At 44.0% G+C, this 17575-nt stretch overlaps 1 protein-coding gene across 2 annotated transcripts in view; it reads right to left on the bottom strand.

Moving 5' to 3' along the window:
* LOC138162896 (epidermal growth factor receptor kinase substrate 8-like protein 3) overlaps positions 1–16336 on the bottom strand; it is a 25582-nt gene extending 9246 nt beyond the window's left edge. The window contains exons 1-7 of one of the 2 annotated variants that reach the window (XM_069090425.1): positions 15885–16336; positions 5167–5307; positions 4789–4873; positions 4459–4523; positions 3980–4054; positions 3078–3229; positions 1648–1736 (exon numbers count right to left, since the gene is read on the bottom strand). In XM_069090425.1, coding sequence (XP_068946526.1) covers positions 1648–1736; positions 3078–3229; positions 3980–4054; positions 4459–4523; positions 4789–4873; positions 5167–5217 — 517 coding nt within the window. In that variant the 5' untranslated portion in view covers positions 5218–5307; positions 15885–16336. Of the gene's footprint in view, positions 1–1647; positions 1737–3077; positions 3230–3979; positions 4055–4458; positions 4524–4788; positions 4874–5166; positions 5352–15884 lie in introns of those variants that run through there. The other variant, XM_069090426.1, reaches the window with a different exon arrangement.
* Between the last annotated feature and the right edge of the window lie 1239 nt (positions 16337–17575).

Here is a 17575-nt window from a genome sequence, read left to right as displayed (position 1 = left end):
GGTTGGTGGGGATTGGGATGGGCTGGGAGCTTATACAGGGGGATGAGTTAGGGATAAACAGCTGACTTCTAGCTCCCTACCTTGTGTCATTTTCAGTACAGTTCATGCCTACTATGAACCTTCAATGGAACTCATGTTTGTGGGAGCATTTAGAAAGGCCTGGGGCCAAAGGGTGAAGGTGGGAGGAAGTCAGGAAGAGTTCTTGGGCTTCCAGGTTAAGGGCCAAGGTAACGGGCGGGTAACTCCAAATCTACCTGAAAGCCAAGTACATGGAGCTCCCTAGCCTGGGCAGTCTCTCTCCAAGATCAGTAGAGGTCAGAGAATAGGACTATAGAGATCTGGTCCCCCTAATGTAGTCTTCTCAGCACCTGGGAGACTTGGGGGAGTTCTACCCTCTGCCTCATTCCTTCCCCCTACCCCTGCGTATAATGATGGGGCTCAAGAAAAGGGCAGGGAGAAACCTACAGGTTGGAGGCCCTTGATAGGAAGTCCTGAATTATTGCTGATTTCCAAAGTCTCTCTAACTTTAAAATTTCAGAAACCTTTCTGCCTGGCCTACAGCTGGGAACCTGGCATTCTCCCCCCTTGCCAACAACGCAGCAGGGCCAGCAGATGAGGCTCTTTATGTCTTGCTGGCTAGACTGTGGTATCAGGGAACACCAACTGAGGAAGGGTCAAGATGTACGAGGCAGGAGAGCTTCTTCTAGCTCTGAGAACACCATCTGCTTATCTCCCAGGAGGACGGCACTTAGTGTCCTTGGAGCACAGTGATGCCCCATTCAAGGAAGGAGAGATGATGCAGGAAGGGAGGGCTAGAACCAGAAAGGAAGAAAGTGAGAAAGAAAGATAGGTGAGGGAGAGGGAGAGGGGAGGGAGAAAGAGAGAGAGAGAGAGAAAGTCATAGGATTCTAGATTCTAGCTAAAAAGCACCTGAGTGGTCATTGAGTCCAACATTATCCTTTTACAGATGAAGGAAACTGAGGCACAGAGCTGTTATAAGTAGGATGTGGAAGAACTAGGATCTGAACGTAGGTTTTCTGACTCCAAAAGCAATGCTTTGCCCCACAACCACAGTGACCCCCAGTACTTTAGGGTAGTACTCCCAGGCTCTAAGTGACTAGCCCAATACCATTTCCCCCAGGCTGGTCAAAGACCTGTCACCCTGTCCCTGATTCTTGAGGAGATAGTTTCCTAGAGGGAGGTAGAGTTGTGTGCCTATAATGGATGTGGATGGGCTCAGGGGAGAAGTCCTGGGTTGTTGCTTGGCAGTGGACCCTGAGTCACTCAAAGCACAGACCTGCTACAAAGAACTTCTAAAACCATCTATATCCTCCTTCCCTGGCATTCAGTCTCTTTTTTCTTCACCAATATGCAGAAAGGGAAATAGGCAGACAAATCCAGATGCATACATATACTCACATACAAACACACAGGTTAATACACAACAGCCAGAAGGTTTGAGTCAGGAGAGTAGGAATCTGGTCAAGACTTGTATGTCATAGAAATCTGGAGAGCCTGGGCCAAGACTTGGGTAAGGCGGACCTTAGGTAAGGTCAGGTTCTTGTGCTCCCATGCCTTTCTCTAGGCATGAGGGGCTTCCTCCCTGCCCTACCACCTAACCCTCTGCAATGCTGAACTCTTGCTTACCTTGATGGGTGATTTCTGGGAGCTGCCAGCCATCATAAAAGGTGGGTATATAGGCTGGAGGTACAGGTTCGGATTTTGACCAAGAATCCCTGCAGAAAGAGGCTGATCTTAGTATTCATGCTACCATACTGACCTTGCACTAGAGGGTTTTGGGGAAGATGTCAGTTCCCTGTTTAATGGGGGATCCAGAATCTCCCCCAGCCCCCAGAATGGAGAACTGCATTAAAGATGCACAGCAAGGCACTAAATCAGCAAATAGGGAGAGATGATGGGGTACAGTAGAAAGTGTTCTGGATTTGGGGGGAGGGGATCCAAGTCTGAGTCCCATCCCTTGCATTTCCTGTCTGTATGTTGCTGACAATCTTTGGGCTTTGCTTTCCTCCTCTACAAAATAAGGGACTCAGTCTGGATCAAGAGTTCTCTACTTTTTTCTGGGTTCTGGCCTCTGTTGGCAGTCTAGTAAAACCATGGACCCCTTCTTAGAAGAATGTTTTTAAATGCATGAAATAAAATACATAGGATTATGAAGAAAACCAATGATATTGAAGAATTATCAAAATATGAACAGAAACTAAACCCAGGTTCATAGACTCCAGACTCTGGATCATCTATGAGGTTCCTTCCAATTCCAAATCTATGATTCTATATAAACAAAGGTGTTCGTATCTGAGGCAACATTTGCCTATAATCTGTGGGTTTCTTTTTGATTTTTGTTTCTTTTTATTTTTGGAGGCAATCGGGGTAAGTGACTTGCTCAGGGTCACATAGCTAGTAAGTGTCTGAGGTTGGATTTGAACTCAGGTCCTCCTGACTGCAGGGCTGGTACTCTATCCAATCTATGCAATTCTAAATGCCCCCATTACTGTGTCTGATTATGTATTATTACTCCAGAGTTTCTGCAAGAGAAAGGTGGCAATATTTTTGTCCTTGTTTCTGAAATAAGATAGCGTCAAGATGGATATTTCTACAGGCCTCCTCCACATACCCAGAAGGAAAAAATGTGGCAAAAAGTTATGCTACTCTATCTCACTTTGTACCTAATTCTTTGGGAACAAGTTGGATGCATGTCTGTCCTTGGGGCTGGGAGGAGGCGGGAACAGGGTGAGGAGAAGTGATATTAGATAATGTCCAGGCTCTTTTCAGTTCTGAGATTCTATGATTTTAGCAAAAATAAGATTTAGGTCCCTATGTTCCCCAGGGGAGGAATTTGGGAGTAACAATGTGGTGTATTACTGGAGAAAGAGTCAGGAGGACTGGCTGCCGCTAATTAGGAGTATAATTTCATTTGTATGGACCTGTGTTTTTTAATCTGAAAAATAGGGCTGGGGGTGGGGGCAGGGGAGGTGGCCTAAATTAGGCCTAAAGTTCTATCCAGGACGAAAATTCCACAGTGTTGTGGTCAGAATTGAATGACTGGGCCTGGATCTCACCGTGGTACAGTCCAAGAAGTTCCAAATTCTTTCCAGTAATCAATGTTGTTTTTTTCCAGGTTTGTCTCCAGCAATTTTATGGCTTTGTCTGTGAGCAAGGGACAGTTCACCTGTCTTGGTAGCATTTTGTGGTCAGGGCAATAATAAGTGACCTAGGGGATAGTAGAAGGTATAGGAGAAAGCATTAGAAATACCGTCCCCCCCATCCCTTCCCTCCAAATTAGATTTCCTGGGACTTGTCCCTGTTTTAAGAGCCTGTACCTGCATACAGGTGGGGAGATAGCATGCTGTTGGGTCAAGTGGGAATGAAAGTAGCGTGAGAAGGTCTGCCTTTTGTGAGTCTGTTTCCTCATCTGTAAGATGAGGGGGGGTCACTCTCTCTACAACTATAAGGTCATTGTAAGTAAGGCCCTATATAAATATAAGCTACTCCTGTGTGTGAGCATGTCCAGCCCATTTTCTACCAGCCTTTGACCACTTTCTTCATGGGTGGTCTTCCTCTTGAGTCCTGTTTGCCTTATCAGATTTCTTTCTCAACTCTAGGGGTTCTAGGAATCAAAGACAATGTCTTGGTTCCGTAGCTCTGTCCAGCAGTGTGGATTATATTTTTTTCCAAACCAAGAATTGGTGTGACAAATCTTTGCAAAGAGTCCTTAAAATGATTATTTTTTCCCCTCAAAATCAGCATTGTCCTGGAAAGCTGAAGATGTCCAGTCAAGAAGCAGGGAAGCATGGGAGAGGGCATAGTATCCTCTCTGCCCTTGACCTCCATCCTCTACCCTGGCTCATCATCTGCTTTGATTTGTTCAAATTAGCCTTCTGTCCTCTTCTGTCCTTCTCCCACCATCTCCTCCTTCTATCACACTCACTGCCCACTGTCTTCCCCCCACCTTCCTACTTACATATTTCAGAGATTGAAAGAAGTCCAAGACTAATTCCCCGACAATTGACTTGTCCATGTAGCTGCTTATCTTCCCCTGGGGACACAAAAAGGTGTTTTTCCCCCTTCTACCTCCAGAAAAATACTTCAGAGAGGCAATGGAAGAGCTTCAGCACCATTCTCTATTTGTGAATGGCTAGATGGGGGAATATTGGAGTACTCTGGTTGACTTTGGAGTGGAAAGAGCTAAGAGGTAGATGCTGATTTTGGAAAGAGGGTTAGTAGGTTAGTATTCATAATGGGGGTGGAGGTTGAGTTGGACTTGAATTTTGGAAGGGGGGTTAAGGCTCATAATGGGGGTGGAGGTTGAGTTGGACTTGAATTTGGAAGGAGGGTTAGGACTCATAATGGGGGTGGAAGTTGAGGTGGAATTGGATTTGGAAGGGAGGAGATTGGAGGAGGAGGTGGGCTCCAGGACTCTTCCACCAAGGGCAGACCTACCAAGAGATTGAAGGCATACTTGACTTTCTGGAAGTAGTCTATGTACTGGGGAGCTGGGAGCCATACTGTGAAGGGGGAAGTGGAAAGTGATAAATCACACAGACCAGTTCCCAAGCACCCCTGATCTCCTTTCCCCATTTCTGTGTATACATTTCTCACCTCTAAATCCTTATATCTAGTCCACTCTTCTGTACCTACCTTGAGGGCTTATTGTGAGAAGCAAATAAAATCATGCATGCAAGGGGTTTTCTGTATCTTAAAGTGTTCTATAATTTGCAGTGATAATTACCCTTCCTGAGTGCCCCCACCACCCAAGATTTCAGTGCTCACCTATGGACTGTTTTTCATTGTTGACTTTTTCTTTCACCTTTCTCACAAATGTAATGATATCATTCTTGACATGAATCAGGATCTCCTGTATGCAGGGACAAGCCCATTAGGTGAACCCTTGAATTTGAACAGGTCCCCCCTGCACTCTGCCTCCAGGATCTTCCCAGGAAACTTCTAGTTTGGCTCCCCAACCAATCCTAGCTCAACCTAAAGCCAATTAATGCCTTTCCCTTCCTTCCCAGCCTCAACCCCTATTGCTTTCCCAGGAAGGAAGGAAAAGGTCCTAGGTGAGCTAGAGTCCTTCTTTGTTATCCTCCCTTACCCCACCCTTTACAGTTAGTTTGCCCCAATTTTGAGAATCCTCCTTTGGGTTGTTACCATCTCTCTCTCTGGGTACTGGTTCTTGCTCTGATAGGAGATTTCAGTCATCTGGTGTTCAGGATAGTTTTCCAGGTTGAAAGATCGGTGCCTGCAAAGCTCAGAGTCCACAGAGGTGGTCACCAAAGTACTGGCAGGGTGCTGAAACACAGGAAGACTTAATACCCTGCCTCACCCTTGTTCTTTCATACTCTTCTGAAGATGAGTTCATAGAAAAAGGGTGGGGAGGGGATGGTGTGGATAGGGTCAGTGAGCTACAGTTGGGGAGCCTTTCCCCTAAGCCTGGTATATCGGCCTGATTCCATCCAGGCTTGAAAGGATCCTCATTCCTGTCACCCCTGCTTCTTCCTCCCAACCCTGGCCCCGCAATAGCAGGATGCTGGCCAGTTGGAAATAAGGAAGGGAACAGGCATTTTTTAAGCACCTATTCTGCTGAGTGTTTTTACAAATATTAGTTTATTTAATCCTCACAGCCACCCTGGGAGATAGGTATTATTAGTATCCTCATTTTACAGTTGAGGAAACAGAGGCAAACAGAGACCAAAGGACTGGGCCAGGATCACCTAGTGTCTGAGGCAGGATTTGAACACAGGTCTCCCTGACTCTAAGCCCAACTTACTGTTCACTATGTTACCCTAGCTGCCCCTAGCTGGCTCAGGTCTAGAAGTGTAAACTGAGAAGACTTACTCACATAGTTTCCTCTTGTTATTTAACATCTCATTCCAGTGATCTGAGTTGAGGCTAGGTTAAATCATTTGCCCAAGGTTGCACAGGTTGGTAAGTGACCAGGCTCTCCTGCACAATCTCCTTTTTACAACACTTCAGAATTAGGGGAATGTGTTAGAGACAAAGCAGAAAGAGGAAGAAGGAGAGCGACCAGACCAGAGCTTACCAAGAAGGAAAGTGAAAAGAGCTATTGGAAGTTGATTGGGAAGCAGTTAGGTGGTGCACTGGCCCTGGAGTCAGGAGGATTGGAATTCAAATTTGGCAGAAGATACTTGCCACTTACTAGTTGCATGACCTTGGGCAAGTCACTTAACCTTGATTGCCTTGCCAGAAAAACAAAAACAAAAAAAAAAGAGGCAGGGGAGAAGCTGGTTGGGAAACCAAGATACTAATTTGTGAAATGTTCAATAATAATAGAAGACTGTTCCTACTCCAAAATGCTGTTGAGAGGTCAAGATCACCTAGTCCAAATCCCTCATTTGTTTAGATTGTCTTTTTTTTTTTTTTTTAGCAATTGGGGTTAAGTAACTTGCTCAAGGTTACACGGCCAGGTGTTTCTGGGTGGGTGCTAAGTGTCTGAGCCCGGGATTCGATCTCCAGGTCTTCTCAACACTGGAGCCGGTGCTCTTATAGATGGTCTCTTAAATCTCTTCCAATCCTAGGATTTCCTCCCCAGTGCATTCATTATCTTTCATCCTTTCTGAGAACGAATCTCTTACCCTTGAAACCTCATATCCATTCCACCCTTGCCCACCCATCTCAGCCCACCTCTATTTTCTCATTACACACCCTTTTGTACTGTGCTCTATGGAATCTCCTCCCCTTTCTGCCCCCCTCCCACTTATCCCAAAGTTGTAGCCTACGTTTTCCTTCTGTAATCTGATTCTAAATAAAATCAGGTTCTTTCTAGATTCCCAATACCAGCTCCCCCGTTCTTTCCCTCTCCAAACCTCCCTTAAAGACCTCGTTTTTACTGGTTCTCCACAATTCACTCTGGGTGGTTCCACTCTGTTCCTCCTGTAACTTCTGACCCACTCTGGCTCTGATTTCATCACTCAAATAAGGAAACTGCTCTTTCAAAAGGCACCAGAAAATTTCACACCAAATCCAATAGTCTTTTCTCAATTTGGATTCTCTTTGATTTCTCTGGGACATTTCCAGTCCAATCCAACACATATTTATTAAGCTCCTACATAGTAGCACTGTGCCATGCCCTGGGGCAAAAGGAAAACAAAAATCCAGGGCCTGCTGTCAAGGAATTTGCATTTGATTTACAATTTGGCAGCACCCTTCCTTCCTCAGTTCTGAAATTTTACTTTTTCAGTTTTTCTCCAATTTTACCAACTGTCTCCTTTCCAACATCCTTGTTGGTCTCTCTTCTCCTCCTTCAGCTCCCTGCCTGGGAATGTCTCAAGTTTCTGTCTCTAGTCACAGATTGAGACTGTGTTCCTTTTGGGAGTGTACCTATTACCAGAACTGCAACTCTCAGCTCTGTGATGATGACTTGCAAAACTGCATCTCCATCTTTTAACTCTCAACTACATTTTCAGGTAGGAAAGGACAATTTCTGTTTAGAAGGCGTGGATTTTTTAAAAATTCCTTATTTACAATTACATGTAAAAATTTTTAATATTTGTTTTTCTAAATTTTGAATTCCAAATTCTCTCCCTCACTCCCATACCACCTCCCATTGGGGAGGCAAGCAGTTTGATATAGGTTATACATGTGCGGTCATGCAAAACATATTTCCATGTTCATCAAGTTGTGAAAGAAAACACAGGCCAAAAAAACCCCCAAACCTCCAAAAATAAAGAAAGTTTAAAAAATATGCATTCAGATTCTATCAGTTCTTTCTCTGGAAGTAGATAGCATTTTTTATCATGAGTCCTTTGGAATTGTCTTACATATTGTATTGCTAAGAATAATTAAGTTATTCACAGTTGATCATTGTACAATGTTGCTGTAATTGTGTACAATATTCTCTTGGTTCTGCTCACTTCACTTTGCATTAGTTCATGTAAGTCTTCCAAGGATTTTCTGAAACCATGTTGGTCATCAGTTCTTATAGTATAGTAGTATTCTATCACAATCATATATCACAACTTCAGCCATTCCCCGATAGATGGGCATCCCTTCAATTTCCAATTTTTTGCCACATCAAAAAGAGCTGCTATAAACATTTTTGCATGTATGGGCCCTTCTTCCCTTCTATCCCCCCCCCCTTTTTTTTTTAAGCAATTGGGGTTAAGTAGCTTGTTCAAGGTTACACGGCCAGGTGTTTCTGGGTGGATGCTAAGTGTCTGAGCCTGGATTCGATCCCCCAGGTCATCCTGACACTGGGGCTGGTGCTCTTACTCTCTGTGCTACCTGGCCGCCCCTATCCCCCTCTTTTTAAAAAATCTCTTTGGGATATATATTTACTACCGTGTTTCCCCGATAATAAGACACTGTCTTATTATTTTTTTTGGAAAGAAAAACACCAGAGGGCTTATTTTCAGGGGAGGGCTTATGTTGTCCTGCCTCAGCTCTCCTCTGTGGCACTGCTCTCAATGGCGCCAGCAAGCAAATCACTGGGGAAGAACAGGATGACGCACTCACTGCTGCAGCTCTGATTGGATGCAGCTCAGAGTGCGGCGTGCATTTCACCCGGGGGGGGGGAACAGTGCATACAGAGGGTACCGTAATGTAGCGTGTAGTGCAGGGGATCACCTTCACTACAGTAGCAATCTCAATAGGGCTTATTTTTGGGGGAGGGCTTATTTTAGAGGAATCTTACACAGTAAGGGGAGGGCTTATTTTCAGGATAGGTCTTATTATTGGAGAAACACGGGTAGTACTATTGCTGGTTCAGAGTATATGTGGTTTTATATCCTTTTGGGCATAGTTCCAAATTGCTCTCTGGAATGGTTGGATCAGTTCACAATTCCGCCAACAATGCATTAGTGTCCTAGTTTTCCCACATCCCCTCCAACATTTATAATTTTCCTTTTCTGTCATATTAGTCAGTTTGATAGGTATGAGGTGGTACCTGAGAGTTTTTAAAGTTTGCATTTCTCTAATCAATAGTTTTTTTTTTTTGAAGGGCAATTGGGGTTGTGACTTTCCCAAGGTCACGTGGCTAGTTTTTGTGTTAAGTGTCTCAGGCCGGATTTGAACTCAGGTCCTCCTGACTCCAGGGCTGGTGCTCTATTCACTGCACCACCTAGCCACCCCATCAGTAGTTATTTAGAGCATTTTTTTTATATGACTATAAATAGCTTTGATTTCTTCATCTGAAAACTGCCTGTTCATATCCTTTGACATTTATCAATTAGGGAATGAGTTGTATTCTTATAAATTTGCCTTGGTTCTCTATAAATTTGAGACATGAGAAAAGGCCTATATTCTTGTTTCATTTCTGTCACTAAGTAGCTGTGTGACCTTGTACACAGGTCGTGGTGCATATAACTTGCCTCCCTCTGGGATAAGATTAGATAATCTTAAAAGATAATCTTAAAAATTAGATAAGATTAGATAATCTTAAAAATCTCTTTGGACATCTTAAGATTCTGTAATTCCATCATTCTCCTAGATGTTCAAACTATGATCAGAATATTTACTCCTAAACTGACTTCCCAAATAAGTCTACTTTTATTACTATGACTGCCACTCTCACAGGCTAACATGTTTGACAGCTCTCTGTCCTTCATCCTCTATATACAAATCGGTGACCAAATCCTGTCCTTTTTCCTGTATTTGCCCCTTTGATTCCCTTTTCTTCCCCTTCCACTGCCATCACCCTCGTGCAAGGAGACTCTCATGATCTCATCTCTGGATTATTATGACAGCCTCCTCTTTAGTTCCTTTGCTCCTAATTTCTCCTTCTTCATTTTATTTGAACTCATGATGTCACCAATCGATTTAGAAGCCTATAATATATTAATTTGTACCTTCTTTATCAAGTTCAAGCTCCTTTGACTCCATAGTCTAGAGTAGACCCGCACCTTATGTATTCAATCTTATTTTCCATTGTTTAGGGAAGGGAATATTATTAAGTGCTTACTATTTGCCAGATACTGTGCTAAGCGCTTTTACAAATATTATCTCATTTGAGACTCACAACAACTCTGGGATGTAGGTGTAGTTATTATCCCCATTTTACAGTGGAGGAAACTGAGGCAGACATAGGTTAAGTGACTTGCCCAGGTTCACATAGCTAGTAAGTGTCTGAACTCAGGTCTTCCTGACTCCAGACCTAGCACCTTATCCACTAGGTCACCTAGATCCCTAGATATTTACCTACCTCAATTCCAGCCAGGAAGGTTATCTCCCTGCTTCTTAAACCTCAATGTTCTTTCCCACCTCTGCACCTTTGTTCATCCTGTTCCTCCTACTTCCTCTCCTTCCTTACACTGACCTAAAGCCTAATCCATTTGTTAAGGCACAATCCAAATTCTGCCTCCTCCATGAAAGCTCTTCTGTTACTACTCTAGCTCACATCTCTCTGTCTCTGTCTCTCTCTGTCTCTCTGTCTGTCTCTCTGCCTCTCTCTCTCTCTCTGTCTCTCTGTCTGTCTCTCTGCCTCTCTCTCTGTCTCTCTCTCTCTTCCCTTCCCTTCCCTTCCCTCCTCTACCTCTATGCTTTTCCTTGGTTTTTTAGTCTTCAATTGTTCTTAAATGACTTCTAGTCTATCAATATGGTTTCCCATTAGGATTGTAAGCTCTTTGGAGATACAGACTTCTCTTGCGTTCTTGGCCCAGGGCTGTGATCTGGTATTCACTGACTACTAGTTGATTAATTGAATTGGGAGGCTGGCTGAGGAAGACTGGGATAAAGCACAGATCATAGTTAACATGTACATGTTGGAAGAGCTGACCTTTGTGGTCATGTTCTTGTCTAAGATTCTGTGATTCGGGGGAATAATCACCTTCACGTTATTCACTTTGACTTCTTTGTCGTCGTTCAATGATATGTTGTTAGAGTGGCTGAACCAGGCACCCAAAATGAATGCAAAGGGAGACGTGATCAGAAACTGGGAGAATGGGGGACTGGGAGAGGGGCCAGAGCATGGGGAGAAGGGAATGGAGGAACAGGCTGGTGCCGGTTGAGGGTGGAGGGGACCCAGTAAGGAGAAGATTGCAAGGGAGAAAGGGGGAGCAGAAAAGAAGGCTGGGAAGAGGAAAAGGGGAAGTAGGGCTCAGGGCAAGAGAAAAGGATTGGGGGGAGATGGCAGCCAGACCTGGAGACTGGCACATTCTAGGACTTACTGATGTGTATTATAATAATCCCTCTTCTATGCTGGTTGTGGGAACCTGAAATGAAGAGAAAAGTCACATCTTTGACCTTTCTGCTCAGCCCCTGGGAGCCCCAAGCCTCCTGTGACCTCTCAACTCCCTTCCCCTTGCCCCTTGAGTCCTTCCCACAGGACCCCTCACCTCTCTTCTCATGGTCCAGAGAGCAGAAAGTAATGAGCCAAGGCCTAGCCTGGAGGGGAAGGGTGAAGTGTTGGGGGCTAGGAGGTCAAGGACACCAGAAAGGCAAAAATATAAGGGGATAGAATTCCTAGCTGTTTGTTTTCGAAATTCATTCAAGATGTCTCCTTCTCATTTTGATGAGTCTATTTGAAACAGGAAGCAGGGAGCCAGGATGATACACAAGATAATACATGCATACACATACATAGATATACCTACCACACACACTTACTTACATACATACCCTCAACTCACTTTAACATTTAATCTGGATTAACATTTTCTCCATCACTTTCCTAAGTCTAGAGACAATCAGTAAGAGAGTAAATGAAGCCCTGATAAGCAGTGTTTGTTCATTACTGAGGTATGATGCTCACCTTAAAAATTTGACAATAGGTTTTCCTTGGAGCACACCCCTGCCTAAAGTCCACATTTACAATCTAGGAATCAGTGACCAATGAACTGGTTGTGACGAAGGAGGTCATGAGATTCAGAAGTGTGGGGGGAAGGGTACAGCAGGCTTGGGGACTAACACACTAAACTTTCTTCTAGGCCTCTATTTTTTAATCTGGATAATGGAGATTCAATGGCGTACAGCTTAGAGGGAAACAACCTGTGGGGGTATGAGTGAGTGAGTGAGTGTGTGTGAGTGAGTATGGGTGTATGTATGTAGTATGTGGCCTCATTATGGCATAGAGGTGGCCCTGAGTTTTCAAAGGACTTACCAGCAGAGCTCAAATTCGGTTGGGTCATACCAAGCTGGAAAAACTTGGTGTGTGTATGCGTATATATAGGTATATAGGTATATATGTGTATATATATAATTTTTTGGAGGGGGGAAGGCAAGGCAATCGGGGTTAAGTGACTTGCCCAATGTCACACAGCTAGTAAGTGTGTCAGGTGTCTGAGACTGAATTTGAACTCAGGTCCTCCTAACTCCAGGGCTAGTGCTCTATTCACTCTGCCACCTAGTTGCCCCAAGACATGGCATATTGATAGGTCCCATGATGGACCAAGACCCAGTCTAGCTAAGTTTAGAGAGTCTCATCATCAGGTCAACCAAAGCAGGAAGATGTTTTTGGCTCCAACAATTCTTGAAGGCAATCTATAAAGTCATAGGGAAGTTCACTTTAGGTGACAAAGATTCTAGATAGATCATAGCCAGATCACTGACAGATCCTAGAATTATTGAGAGATAGAACAAGCAGAAATATGGTGAGAAGTCTCTGGACTTCATTTCCCATGATTCTTGTGGCACAGAGACCTTGCTCATTGAAAGAAATTCCCTGGACCCTATGTCCTAGGAGCTCTGTGTGCCTAAGCACAGAAGGGTTGCATAGTGAGGTGAGAACTCTGAAGTATGAAGAAGTCAGATACCCTGGATTCAGATCCCATCTCAGATATTTAATTATGTATGAGCTTGGGCAAGTCACTGAGTTGAGTTTCCTGATATATAAAATGAGGGGGTTGAATTAGATGTCCTCTGAGGTCCCTTCCTGTTCCAGATCTGTGATCTGATGACTTGGATTGATAGGAACTCTTCTGAAAGGTGGGAGGTTTAATAAGGGAATGTACACAGGGCTGGGAACAGGGTGAGCAGAAATTGAGAGAACAAGTTGTTTCTTCAGTCAAGAATGAGGAAGAATAGGGGCTATGTGGGCTGAGATTGCCCACATAGTGGACTCGAACCCAGGAATTCTGGAAGAATTCCAACAACCCTTGAGCTATCAGAGATTTTAGCAGCTATTTGGATACTAGGACAAGAGAAAGACAAGCGTAGCTGTGACCAAAGCCTTGGACACTGAACCCTAAAGTTTTTTCTCCAGTGTGTAATTAAATGTCAAGATTATTCCTTCTTCTGGGAGATTAAAGGGAAATGAAGTTATAATCTCCCAGGAGCCTACAGGAGGTTGCACTCCTTTGAGTATGGACACGGTGGTCATAGGATTTAGATTTAGGGGCCAATGAGTTCTACCCCATCATTTTACAGATGAGGAAATTGAGGTAAACAGAAGTTGAGTGATGTGATCAGGGTCACCCAGCAAGTAAGTGTCTGAGGTGGAATTTGAATGCAGGTCTTCCTGAATCCATGTCCAGCACCCTGTGATGAGAATGATCTTGTTGCTTCATTTTCTCCTATTATGTCTCAATTAAAGGTTTTGCTATTTGATTTAAAGTTCATGCTTGATCTATGTGTAGAATAGATACTAGAATGGGGGCTCCTCCTTTATTTGCATGATTGTGATTATCTAAAACACTCCACACTGAGCCCAAGTAGTTAGAGTTGTTGAGTGCAGTTGGATCCCTGTTACACAGTAATTTAAAAATCAAGGAGTGGAGGAAGGAAAATGCGGGGTTCCTATTTCTTGTCTTGGAGACTGCATTGTTCAACCCAAGCCAAAGACCATGAGGAACCCAGAGCCCCCTTTCTTCTGTCATGGTACTTCTGAATCTTATACCTGTGGAACTTGGGTTTTATTTCCAAAAAATATTTTTTATTTCAACATAAATGGTGTGCCTTGGAATGCTGTACATTTTATTGTATACATTTAAAAATCTTCTTCCGAGAAGGCTTTCATAGGCTTCCCCAGACTGCCAAGAGGTGGAACATCCCTGCTCTAGTAGATGGAAAGCAGTTGGAGTAGATGCTTTCATAAATGCTGTTGGTTGAGTGACTGGCTCCCTTTTTCCTCACTCCTCTTCCTACAATGAACCTTCCTCCATGCAGCAAGTAGGGGGGACTAGAAAGTTTTGAGGGAGGAGAGATAGGGCTCTTGGTCAACTCTTGCTTCTTCTCCTTCCTCCTCCTTCCCCTTTTATAGGCCAAGCATCCCTAGTGACCTGCCTCTTTCATTCACGGATGTTTTATCTAAACATAGGAAGATGCTAGGATGGATAGAGGGCTAGTCTTAGAGACAGGAAGATTTGGATTCAAGTCCAGCTTTTGATTCTTGCTGACTGTATGACCCTGGGCAAGTCACTTAACCTTCCATTGCCCCCAGAGAATTGTCTAAGGCTCAGAATTGTAGAGTAGATGTTGATCTGCATTGGTAGAGTAGTATTATAATAATTATTATATTATGTATTATAGGAATTTATCTATATACTATTTGTATAGTATCTGTATATTATTAATATTTAAAATATATAAATTATATAAACAAAATAGAAATGATATTATATAAATGTTATAATAATTATAGCTTTCTCATTGGGTATTCCTTATACTAAATAAAATTTCAGATTGAGTCAAAAAAATATAAAACAACAGCAATGAAGCAGATGTTGGTTGACAAAGATCTTAAGATCCTGTGGACAGATGAGGGAATGGGGGACTCTGATCTCATGTTGGCCTGATCAGCCGCAGTCTGATATGCTTTACCTTGACTCCAGCATGGTGATGTCATTTTGGTCCTCTTTAAGAATAAAGGACAACAATCAACTTGTAACCCTGGGGAATGATTACTCCATGGAGGTGGCAAAGGATTGGGGAAGAAGGGAGATAGAGGAGTCAGAATCCTTTCTCTCACTTTCCCTTTCCTTTCCCCCATGTTCTCCTTCCATCTTCTTCCTTCTCCTCTCTTTCTTCCTTTCCCCCTTCTCTCCTTCCTTTCCTCCTCCTCCTTCTCCTCTCTTCTCCCTCAATCTCTCTATCAGAGAAACAATAAAGAATCTTTCAACCAAAATCCTTACCCACTCAAGTCATCCAGTCCTGACAAACCAAGGATCCTCTTCAGGCCAATACCTTGCCTCTTTTTTTTTTTTTTTTGCCTTTTTTGGAGGGGGGAAGGCAGGGCAATTGGGGTTAAATGACTTGCCCAAGGTCACACAGCTAGTAAGTGTTAAGTGTCTGAGGCTGCTTTTGAACTCAGGTCCTCTTGACTGTAGGGCTGGTGCTCTATTTACTGTGCCACCTAGCCACCCCATTTCCTTGCCTCTTATCTAAAAAAAAGTCCGAGGTTCCTAGAGCCAGCCCTTGCCATCTCTTGCCAATCTGAACCCAGATGTACCATCCCAAAGCCTAGCAGATTGGAAATGTCCCCCATAACTAAATGAGTAGTGCCTACTATGGGGTCAGTTTAAGTTTGTCTCTTAGTTAAGGTTCCCTAGTAGGGCTGTTTCCATCAGCCGAAGACCAGGGATCCCTGGTGTCTGGGGCACAGTGCTACATCTTTTGTTGTTTTGGATTGTTATTTGATTCGAGGCATACTGAACTCCCCCCTCCCCTCACCCAGAAACTGTCTCAATCCTTGGGACAAGGGATAACCAAATTCGGTCCAGATTCTTGGTGACCATGCTCTATGAAAGTGCATCCTATTGGGGGAACACTTGGCCCTACCCCGAGTCAGATTACAGGGGGGGTCACTCAAAAGTGGCAGGCTGTGAAACCAGAACGATGGACGCTGATAGCCTTGCTTCGAATGTCTGGCTCCGTGACCAACTTCCTTCTCTTCTTCCTTTCTCTTCTAATATCCAGGTGTCTTCTCTACTGCTTCCCCTCACTCCCTCCCCACTCTGAACCCCCAGCAGCTGTGTTACCTGGAGTCCAGTTTCTTGGAGTCCTCGGGTCTCTGGATGTCAGGCAGATCTGGCGAGCTGGTTATGATGACAGATTGGAGGCTTAGATGGCAGTGGCAGAAAACAGGGCTTCAGGGACAGGAATGGATGATGTAAATGAGACCACACCTTGTGGTCTTTGGACTCTCCTGGGACGGAGAATACCAGAAGTCTCTGGCTCTCTTTAAGCCCTCTCTCACTTCCTCTTTGCCTCTCCGCCTCCTTTTCCTTTGGGCAGGGAAGGGAACCCAGTGTGGATCACCTGTCTTCATCCCCTTCCTCTCCACCTTCTCTCCACCTCTCTATGGTCTCAGAACACTATCCCCTGGAGCTGAGAGAGAAAGAGGATGGGGCATGGGAAGGTTCCCAAGTCTCTGGGAGATCCAGGGGGCCTATGATCTGGGTGCCACAGGGTCGATCCCCATCAGGAAGAGGAGCCAAACATATGTAACTAGGTACATAGGTACTACAATAAGGTCATAATTAGATTACAGGGCTGGTCTCAGAGTCGGGAAGACTTGAATAAAGTCCAGCTTCTAGCACTCGTGGACTGTGTGATCCTGGGCAAATCACTTAATTTGCCCTCAGGAAAGATAGTACCTGCCCTCACCGAGCTTACAACGTGATACGGGAGCACAATGCACAAAAAGCAGCAGGAAGGGGTTGGTGAAAGAAGCAAGAGCATGATGGAGAAGTCCAAGGTGGGCAGCCAGGTGAGAAATGAGATGGCTGGCCTGGGCATCCTCCTAAATGGAGGTTTTGGGAATGGCACTTTGACCCACCTTCCAATCAGAGGAGTCCCAGGGACTGAGGGTACTGATGAGGTGTGAGAGCCAATTACTGAGGTGACATTGCAGGATGATGAAATTGTGGGAGTGATACCTCGTACCAGGCGCTGTACAAAGCACCAGAGAAACAAAAGCAAACAGGTCCTCCCTTCAAAGAGCTTACCTTCTACTAGGATCTGCTAGGCAGTGCAAGGATAGGTTTTTGGATATTTTGTAACACATAGATAAAATATCTCCTGGGCTAAGACTCCCACTTGAACATCTGATTTGTCCTTCACCAGTAGGAAATATGGGCACTCTCCAGCTCTTCCAGTTCTAGCCTCAATCCCCTCTCTGCATCTGTCACATAGCCCGTGGGAGATGCCCTAATTCCTGACTGAGACCTGGGTGCTGTTAAGCAGAGGTGGAAACCTGTGCCTTTCTTCTATCCAACCTACATTCACCCATTTAATTTCTCCCTAAAAAATCTTATTTTTATTTATGTATTGTTTTTATGGCACTTTTATTTCCAGATTTATCCCTCCCGTTCCTCTATCTGGTAAGCCATCTCTTGTAACAAACATTAAAAAAAGAAAGGGAAAAGAATCAGTGCAGCAAAACCAACATATTAACTGTGTCAGACTGTTTAGGTCATATTCTACTTCCATAGTCCCTCACTTCTTCTGAAAAAGGAGGGAGGGCATTTTGTTCAATTCTTCTCTGGAACGTAATTTGGTTATTCTAATTTGAGTTTTGTTTTATGCTTTTTCCGTTTACATTGTTGTACTCGTGTTTATTATTTTCCTGGTTCTGCTTACTTCACTCTGTATCAGTTCAAATAAATATTCCCATGTATAGTAGGGGGACACTTTGCTTGCTTCTCTGAATTATTCGTATTTGTACTAT

This window comes from Petaurus breviceps, unplaced genomic scaffold, assembly GCF_028583685.1.
Source record: "Petaurus breviceps papuanus isolate PSGF00001 unplaced genomic scaffold, PetGlider_PUasm1.0 186, whole genome shotgun sequence".
NCBI classification, from domain to species: Eukaryota; Metazoa; Chordata; class Mammalia; order Diprotodontia; family Petauridae; genus Petaurus; species Petaurus breviceps.
Note: the sequence above shows the minus strand (reverse complement) of the source record. Positions and strands in the feature narration are given on the sequence as shown.